Source organism: Microplitis demolitor, chromosome 3 (assembly GCF_026212275.2).
Source record: "Microplitis demolitor isolate Queensland-Clemson2020A chromosome 3, iyMicDemo2.1a, whole genome shotgun sequence".
In the NCBI taxonomy this organism is placed as follows: Eukaryota; Metazoa; Arthropoda; class Insecta; order Hymenoptera; family Braconidae; genus Microplitis; species Microplitis demolitor.
In genome coordinates, this window is record NC_068547.1 from 1979626 (window position 1) to 1989105 (window position 9480).

Consider the following 9480-nt stretch of genomic DNA (forward strand, 5'->3'; position numbering starts at 1 on the left):
TCATAATTAGAAAAAATAAATAAATTAAATAGTTTACAATCAGCGAATTTAAAATGTCGGACTAATATCAGGATTTGAATTTTCGCGCGCTTTGTAATAAAATTTAAATTATTGAATTTTAATTTTTTTTATGTATTGTTGTTATTATTATTGTTGATATTTTGTGTATGATATAAATTTAATTTAAATAATAAATATTTGGCGGGTAATTTATATATTTTAAAAAATGAAAATAAATAGAGCCATAAATAAAAAAATTAACGTATCTCAATAATCCCAAGTTCGCAAAACCGGTTGGCCTACAATACAAGGTGATTTTAAAAAAATATATAAACATATGAGTCATACAGTTAGTTACATATTTGGTACTGTGTAAGATTACCATTTCTGATAAAAACGTTTCACATAATATTTAAAATTAATTATGTATAAATTATTGGACGATTAATTCATAAAATATCTCCTTAGACATTTTATTTATCAATTACTTAATTAAATTTTTTTATCTCAAATATTGAGCATTGATGTATGAATAAATTTAAAAAATAAATGAACGATAAATCATCTGCAAAAATATAAATAGCAACAGATGGCGCCAGATTTGACGTTTAAAAAAATAAGAAAATTTATTATTGTTTAGTTTTTTTTTTTTTATAACTTATTTGGATGTGATTCATTTTCACATGTGATGCAATTTAAATAAGCGTATGTAGGTTAATTCCACGCAAGGTAATTCACACATATATATAATATACATATATATTTTTTATCACATTACTTTATAAGTAAAAAATTTTCGACAAAAAAATGAAGTTATTTTTAAATTTCACATCCGTAACAATGCAGTAAATTTCTCTTTAATTATTATTTATAGAAAATTAGGTAATTATATCATTTAAATAAGTAATTAATTCATTAATTTATGTATTAAGATTGTCCTTAATTTTTTTTAAAACATTTGACACAAACTTTTATCCAATTATAGACTAAATTTAATTGAACTCGTCGATGACTAAACTGAGAGATGAACGATTTGGATTTAATTCTATTTGAGTACTTACTCGAAAAAAATATATAGATACATATATACATATATATGTCTACATACATAAATAAAAAAAGTATGTCCATATATAAATAATAGCATTAAATACGAGTACTTTAAAGGCGGGAAATTATTAACTGTTAAGGTATGTTTTCATGAGCGATTAAATGTACAATTATGGTTGTCATACTCTGGTTAAACACTTTTTTTTGAAAGAATTATCATTATTATTGATAATAATCTGTTTCAATTGGATGATCTTTGATATTATTACAAATTATCTTAAATTAAATCATTTCATAATCATAATCTCTAAACTGCGACATAGAAACTTAGGAATCAGTAGTAAATTTTCCTTCAAATTCTTCTAGTTTAAAAAAAATAGTCCAGTCAATTGACGTTTACGTAATTTTTACCGACGAAATTTAAATATTTCAAATTTAAAAAATAAAATAATTTATTTTTAAAATATTTAATTGTAATTACAAGCGCACTTTTGTACCATATTGTTTTAAACCAGTAATTTATATTCTATTGATTTTTTTATTAAATTTTTTAATTTAAACTGGAGAATTTAATTATTATTTTTGTTTACAGTTAAATTAAAAATGTACTCTGTGGAAAATGGAAAAAAATCTGATGAGGTAAAAATAAACTTATGTTTTTATATCAAAATATATTTATTATATAATTTTTTTTCAGGTACTTGTTGTTAATTTACGTAGTGATACATTTACTAAACCCAGCAGAGAAATGAGACAAGCGATGTTTGATGCTGAGGTTGGTGATGATGTCTGTGAAGAAGATCCGACAGTTAAAAGTAAATTATATTAATTTACTATCTTATTTATTTATTTATAAATTAATTATCAAATGAATTTTAAATTTAAATTATTTAGGACTACAGGAATATGCTGCTGAGTTATTGGGAAAAGAAGCTGCGCTTTATGTACCGAGTGGTTCAATGGGAAATTTAATCGCAAGTACGTTCAATAAAAAATGAATAAATTATCTATCAATAAGTTTAATATTTTTCTATTAGTCAATTACAGATCTATTGATTTATTTGAATATTTTCAGGCCAGATTTATTAAATTGCAATATATATAAATGTATGTAATTGTAGCTTACAAAATGACGAATTTATACTGAAGTTTGCCAACGTCTAATTTTTGAATTTTTTAATTATAAAAAATTGCACCAATAAATTTCTTAATTCTCTAAATGTGCATTTTTTTAGTTCTTTTTTTTGATAATTAATTTGTTGAAAAAAAAATCCGATTGTTAATTGTCTGCTAACTTCAGGATCATATAAATTAATTTCCACTGGCCTGCTAACGATTCAAATAAATTAATAATCGCAGGGTAAAAATCAAGTAAAATAATAAAACTTTATTTTGAAGTGATGGTTCATTGCGATCAACGTGGCTGCGAAATGTATCTAGGAGAAGACTGTCATATTATTCAACACGAACAAGGAACAGCAGCACAAATAGCTGGCGTTACAATTTCACCAGTTCCTAATAATCCTGACGGGACATTTGATTTGAAAATAATTAAGCGGAGATTACGTAATTCAAAGAACGTTCATCACCCGATATCAAGATTGATTGCGATTGAAAATACTTTAAATGGTAAAATCTTACCGCTAAAGTGGATAAACGAAGTTGTAGAATTTGGTAAAAAAAATAATTTAAAAGTTCATATGGACGGTGCTCGGTTGTGGAACGCCGCAATTGGAAGCAACACCTGCGTCAAAGACATCGTTCGAGGCTTAGACTCAGTGACATTTTGTCTGAGTAAAGGACTGGGTGCTCCAGTTGGTTCGGTATTGTGTGGCAGCAGTAAATTTATATTATCAGCACGTCGTTGTCGCAAAGCACTGGGTGGTGGCATGCGTCAAGTTGGCGTTTTGGCGGCTGCTGGCTTGGTCGCACTGGATAATCGCTCTAGATTGCACAAGGATCATGAGAAAGCGACTGCTATGATGAAGGCAATCAATGAAATGAACTCAAAAGTCATCAATGTTGACGTTGCAACTGTGCAAACTAACATGGTGTTCGTTAATGTCAACTCATCATCTAATATCGATGCTGAAAAAGTTGTCCAAAGACTTGGAGCAGTGATTGATGATCATGTTGATGACAAAGTTATTGTCAAAGCATGGGCTGAGTGGGAAGGCTGCTTGAGATTAGTTTTTCATCTTGATATTTCTGATGAAATGCTAGATGCTGCTATTAAAAAATTCAAGTATGTCATCGCGCAATTCGACTCTGCAGTAAAAAATCAATGATTATAAATATTTATATTAGAAACTAAAAATTTTTATAATTATCATCAATAAATTAATTCACTTACAATTTAAAATTTGAATTTTTCCTGAGAGTAAGACTTTCTGGTCAGAAAGTTGCTATCAATTGCGATCAAGTTGATGACAACTTTCTGGAAACTTGTCGTCAATTTTCTGAGAAACTTTAAGGCAACATGAAATGACAACTTTTGCTACCAACTTTCTCAGGAAGTTGTCGGTGTGATCAGTAGATGGCGCCAATTTTCAAAATAATCAGTGGTTTTCTTACAATTTCTACATGACGCTCGATTTGTTGACAGCTTCGCCGCCGCTCGGTAGTTAACAGTCACAACTGACGTTTACACAATTGCACTAGATATATAAACTAATACTTAATAATTAATTGATTAATAAATAAATATATTAAAATATTTAAAAACTTACCGAAAGTATATTTATTTAAACTGTCCCACTTGAAAAGTCATCGACCATTTTGCTACCAGTGCAGCCAACTTTAGAATTTTGAATTTAAGTACCAACTTATGACGTTTGTTTTCAAAAATAAAGGCATCGTATTGTTTACATGTTTTTTTTTGGTAATTTAATATTTGTAGTAAATAATAAAATATGTTAAGTGATTATGAATTATTCACACAATTATGCATCAAACGTGGAGTTTTTTCACCACCAGAAATTTCGGAAGCTATGAAAATAGCCAGGTAATTATTTTTTAGTATTTATTTATAGTTAAAAATAAATTATGAGTAAATTTAAATATCAGACAATTCAAAAATTTTAAATAAATAAATTAATTAATTAAAATAATGAAATTTAAAAAAACGCGCGTAGTAATTTATCATTGATCTGATTACGCATTTTTATTTTTTTACCCACTTACATTTTACGTATTTATTCAAAAATTTTTAAATTGCCACTTGTCAGTTACATTGACACTCATAATAAATTTAATTATGACACGCAAGCTGACGTCTAATAATTTTTGAATTTTTTTTATAAAAGATAAATTACAAAAATATTTTTTAAAAATCGCGCCTTGTTTTTTTAATTTTCTACATGTGCATATTTTTTTTTTTCATTGATTTGTTGAGAAAAAAAAATCAAAAAATTGTTGTCTTCTAATTTCCGGTTGACATTTAATTAATTTTTAACAAAAAGTTCAACAGGTGAATTGCGGCTGCCCTGTCAATCAATAGTAATACCAGTATGTGAAATAATAAGTCGCGTATTAATATCAAGCTCAACAATAAAATCAGTTGACTTGAGCGACTGCATGCTGATCACAAAAGGTCTTAGTAAAATACTCGAGTCACTTCGTGAGGGTACCAATGTCACAACATTAAACTTAAAAGGAAACAACATAAGTGGTCATATATCTAGTCAACTTGGTGATATATTTCAACACAACAATACTCTAAAACGTTTGTATTTGCAGTGGAATAACATTGGCTCTGATGTCGAGTCATTTTACAAATTCTGTCAAGGTCTCACGATAAATTACAATATTGAAGAACTAGATTTACGGTACAATCAAATTACTCATCACTGCGCAGACGCTTTGGCAGATTTACTTAAAAAAAATAAAGCGATTAAAATTTTGAATCTTGAATGGAATACTCTGGGTCTTCATGCTGGAGAATCTCTGCTGGCTGCTGTAAAAAATAACAGCAGTATCACTAAATTAAATTTACGCGGCAATTGTGTACCTGATAGTATTGTAGATTCAATTGACAGCATCATGTTGAGAAATCAGAGGAAAAAATCCATGACCGGAAGTATTTCTTCTTTTAAAAATAAATTAACTGATGATTGTCATGAAAAAAATGATAATTGTCTTGTGGTTTTGTATGAGCGCAAGAAAGTTGACAGCAGAGATGTAGAAAATAAATTTATTCGTGATGAATATATTTCCGAGGAAACAAAATGTAAGGAAATTAATTTTGATGGTAAGAAAAATAAATTTACAAGAAAAAATTTGAATGATGATAAATTAGGGGTCAGTGATTCTGATACTGAGTCATTTAAAATTAATGATGATGATGATAATGGAGAGAGTGAATTAAATAAAATAATGGAGTTGAATAAAATTTTACGAGAACGCAGTGACACAATAAATGTACTGACAAAACAAATAAATAGTAAAGATGATGAACTTAAATGTTTTAATGAACTGGTTGATAAATTGAAGTGTGAAATTGACGAATGGAAAAAAAAGTATGACGAAGTTGTTGAAAAAAAGAATGGAGAGATTGGAGAATTTAAAAAAGAGCGGGAAAAAATTGAAGAAGATTTAAATACAAAGATTAAAGTTCTTGAAGAGAATTTTAGTAAATGTTTGGGAAGGAGTAAAGAGTGGGAGAGCAAGGCACGATATTATGAGAAAAATATTCACAAGAGTTCGTTGGAGTTGATTGCATTGAGAGAAAAGTGGATGAGCAAATCCAAAGAATATGAAGATTTTATTGAAAGTAAGAGCACGGAGATGCATAAAATTAAAAGAGAGTTCAAGGAAAGGGAGAGTAAGTATAAGATTGAGATAAATATTTTGAAGAACACATTGAAGGACACGACCCAGGCGTTGGAAGATTGTCAGGAGCAGTTGCAAAGGTCCAGGAATGAGCTGCGCGAAATGAACAATAGTTTAATGGGTTTTAAAGCGAAGGTTGATGAGCTCGAAGGTATCGATTGTAAGTACGGCAAATTAGTGGAAGCGTGTCAGAGGATTAAGGACGAGAAGTTTGGGATGGAAGACAAATTAAATGACGCGCAGAGGATTATTGTGAGTCTTAGGAAACATGTGGAGAGTTTGGAGAGCGAACTGGTCGAACCTCAACGAAGATACGATTTGCTGAAGAGCGAATTGGATGATGAGAGAGAGAAATATATGAGACTGAAGCAGGAACTGGAAGACGAGAGGACGAGGATCAAGGATCAGGATTCACAGTTGCAGAAAATGAGCCAACAGGTGACGGCGATGAGCAGTCAGATTAATGATGTGCAGAAAAAATATTCTGAGGATTTACGGGAAAGAGACAGAGATATTCAGCAGCTGAGGGAAATAGTGAAGAGCAAAGAAAAAGAATTGAATGACTTGAAGTAAGTTTTGTTTTTTTAAATTTTATTTTAATTTACTCAAGTTTTGTTTTTATTTTTAGAACTGAGGAAGCGCAGCGGGCTGGTCAATTACATGCGGCATTTAATAAGTACCTGAGTTCAATAGGATCCTAGTTAATAATTATGCAATTTAATTATTTTTCTACGTGCCTCATTTATATTTATATTTATTACCGTTTGTACAAAAAAAAAAATTAAGTGAATAAACGTTATTTATACACTTTGCTTACGTTAATTGTGATGATTGTTGAGTATAAAGTAATTTAAAAAAAAAGAGAAAAAAATAATGAGTAAAATTATTAGTGACGTGACAATTTCACGGAATCCGCGAGACTTAGACTGCATGACGCTGTCGTATTAAAATAAATATAGTAATTATTATAGGATGAGGAGAGACAAGGTATCACTTGTAAATAATTATCATTTTAAAATTCTTGTTAAGTGATTTTCATCGCTTTCCTTGTACAAACCATAGATCGTGCGATATTTATTTATATATACATCTATGTATGTATATATATATATATATATATTTATATAATTGTTGTACCGGAACTTGGTGTATTTAAAATTGTCTTGATTTGCAGATGAGAATGACACTTTTAATTCGATTTAATATAAAAGTATTTTTTAGTTTGTGAATGACAAAATTAATTAACGTAATTACTATTTTTATTTATATCTAATTAGATATTTAGTGAATTTAATTTACTGAAATTTTATATCTTACGTAAACATAAGTAATTATTTAAATACTTTAAAGTATATTGACCTGAGTGTAATTATTCATTTCTCAGTAATTTATTTATTTCATCGAAAACTATTGCGTTAATTTTTTTTTAAATTATTTACTTGAAGGTGATGCTTAAATTGAATTATTTAATTGCCTGTTGAAAAGTATTTTTCAACGCATATTTAAAAGAAAACTTGCTGTTGGCTCATATTTTTTTAATAATAATATTTACGATAATGGGAAGGCATCAATTGCCGAGATTGTTTTTGCTGAATGTATCAAATGCCGACAATATTTTTTCTTATACTATAAATGTTTACTGCTCAGTTGTCTACTAAAATTTATTTCCTACGTTTCTATTGCCTACTTAAAAATATTTCATGATGTTCAATTGATTGCTATTTAATTGTGAACCCAAATCAAAGAAATACCTAATTAATGTAGATAAGCTTCTGATTTATTTGCTGAGAAAATCTTGTACTTGTTGAGGAGAAATGATCAATGGACAAGACCGATCACTTGAGAAAAAAGACACAGCTGATCTGAAAAATATCAGAACCTCGGTAGTCTTCACAATAGTAACTGGAAAACTTGACAGAGTTTTCTATTATAAATTAGTGACCTGATCAGGTCATTCCCTGCATCGACTGAGATTCAACCCAGTGTCTTATGGACCGGCGAGTTATACTATTGTGAAGACTACCGTAGTTCTGATATTTTTCAGATCAGCTGTGTCTTTTTTCTCAAGTGATCGGTCTTGACCATTGATCATTTCTCCTCAAGTACAAGATTTTCTCAGCAAATTAATCAGAAGCTTATCTTCATTAATTAGGTACTCTTTGATTTTGGTAGACAATTAAATAGTAATCAATTGAACATCATGAAATATACGATAATTATTTGAATTAATAATAAAATACGCGGTTAATTTAAAAAAAAACAGTGATAGAATTCGTTACTATCTAAATAATGGGACAAGTGATTAGGAAATGGGACACTGATATAAATAATAAAAAAATGTATGTAGATAATAAATAATTTATTATTAACTTGTGTAACATATTTATTATTTATAATTATAATTATAGTAAGTTTCGAAATAAAAGCATTATTTATCTAGACAAATTAAGATGAAAATTTTAAATCGTCTTTTAATGTTTCAATACCAATTATAAATTACATAAATTATTTAAGTATACTATTGAAACACTAATAACTTAACAATTTAAAATACGACATAACTATTAAATAATTTAATTTTTTTACAATTCACTGTCAAACTTAATAATTAAAATTTAAATGGCAGTTATGATAATAAGTCTCATTTTAAAACAAAGAAAGCTTCTAATTGTCAAAAAAAAGCCGACAGAATTCATATTATATTACATGTTTAGTTTTTAATTAATTAAATAAACAATTAATGATATTGTTACCTAATATATATATTTAATATCTCTAATGTAGAGACATTATTAATTAATCAATGCGTTATAGCATTTTTTATAATTAACATTAACATTCATACAATATTTATAGACAATTGTTAAACATATAGTTTATATATATATATATATATATATATATATATATATATATATATATATATATTTATGGTGTTAAATTTGACGCGTGGGTGGCCAACGCCTTAGTTTTTAAGGCACGTGATTTCTTATCTCATAACGACATAACATTTATTAATATATCTGCGACAGTTTATATATATAAATATATATGAATATATATTTTTTTTACAAGTTAAGACAACGGCACGATCTAGATATAATTTAATCGCAGTTACATGCTTATACTTTACTTCCTTTTCCTTTTCATTACGATAAAAAAAAAATATTTAAATTAATATGTGATAATTATAATGATATTTAATATAATCATATATTTGCAATTGACTGTCTTTGATTTTAAATAAGAAATTATTTTATTATTATTTTGATTTTTTTTATGTTAATAGGCACATTTTTATTTATTTATTTGCTGTTAATATTTACTGATAAAGAAAATTCTTTTTTTTTTAAGACAGAAAAAGTAAATTTTTTTAAAATTCTGGGTGTGTATATGGTACCCAAAAATGTGAAATTTAGAAAAGGATTCCATTAGCTTTAATTAGTATTTAATTATTAAATTTTTATGATCCAAAAAAACTTTAATTTTAAATTTCAATTTTTTTTTTTTTTTTTTTTTTTTTTTTTTTTTTTTTCAAATCGCAAATACATAAATATTATTATGCTCATACTGACTAAAAGTATTAATTCATTTATTATT

General features: G+C 27.4%; 2 protein-coding genes across 5 annotated transcripts; both read left to right on the forward strand.

Annotated features, from left to right (window-relative positions):
- The first annotated feature begins 675 nt into the window (after positions 1 to 675).
- On the forward strand, positions 676 to 3385 carry LOC103568945 (uncharacterized). Of its 4 annotated transcripts, none has more exons than XM_053737231.1 (6): positions 679 to 729; positions 986 to 1190; positions 1643 to 1689; positions 1748 to 1865; positions 1945 to 2028; positions 2449 to 3385. In XM_053737231.1, the coding sequence occupies exons 3-6, from the start codon at positions 1654 to 1656 to the stop codon at positions 3336 to 3338; spliced, it is 1128 nt and encodes a 375-aa protein (XP_053593206.1). In that variant the 5' UTR covers positions 679 to 729; positions 986 to 1190; positions 1643 to 1653; the 3' UTR covers positions 3339 to 3385. The 4 variants fall into 4 exon arrangements, with proteins under 4 accessions (XP_053593207.1, XP_053593206.1, XP_053593205.1 ...); XM_053737230.1 differs by lacking the exon at positions 679 to 729 and adding an exon at positions 798 to 882; XM_053737232.1 differs by lacking the exon at positions 986 to 1190 and having other exon boundaries at positions 676 to 729.
- An 84-nt stretch (positions 3386 to 3469) lies between these two features.
- LOC103568897 (leucine-rich repeat-containing protein 45-like) lies at positions 3470 to 6687 on the forward strand. Its single transcript, XM_008545917.3, has 3 exons — positions 3470 to 4054; positions 4512 to 6449; positions 6509 to 6687. Exons 1-3 carry the CDS (start codon positions 3963 to 3965, stop codon positions 6579 to 6581), a joined length of 2103 nt encoding a protein of 700 aa, XP_008544139.1. The 5' UTR covers positions 3470 to 3962; the 3' UTR covers positions 6582 to 6687.
- The last annotated feature ends 2793 nt before the right edge of the window (positions 6688 to 9480 follow it).

What these genes read in the sequence shown, in the direction of transcription:
- LOC103568945 (XM_053737232.1), top strand. Translation starts at nt 1,654, where the DNA reads ATGTACTCTGTGGAAAATGGAAAAAAATCTGATGAG. An exon ending in AGAAGATCCGACAGTTAAAA is followed by an intron (nt 1,866 to 1,944) that starts GTAAATTATATT and finishes TAAATTATTTAG; the next exon opens with GACTACAGGAATATGCTGCT. An exon ending in AATGGGAAATTTAATCGCAA is followed by an intron (nt 2,029 to 2,448) that starts GTACGTTCAATA and finishes TTTATTTTGAAG; the next exon opens with TGATGGTTCATTGCGATCAA.
- LOC103568897 (XM_008545917.3), top strand. Translation starts at nt 3,963, where the DNA reads ATGTTAAGTGATTATGAATTATTCACACAATTATGCATCAAACGTGGA. An exon ending in GAAGCTATGAAAATAGCCAG is followed by an intron (nt 4,055 to 4,511) that starts GTAATTATTTTT and finishes TTTAACAAAAAG; the next exon opens with TTCAACAGGTGAATTGCGGC. An exon ending in AAAGAATTGAATGACTTGAA is followed by an intron (nt 6,450 to 6,508) that starts GTAAGTTTTGTT and finishes TTTTATTTTTAG; the next exon opens with AACTGAGGAAGCGCAGCGGG.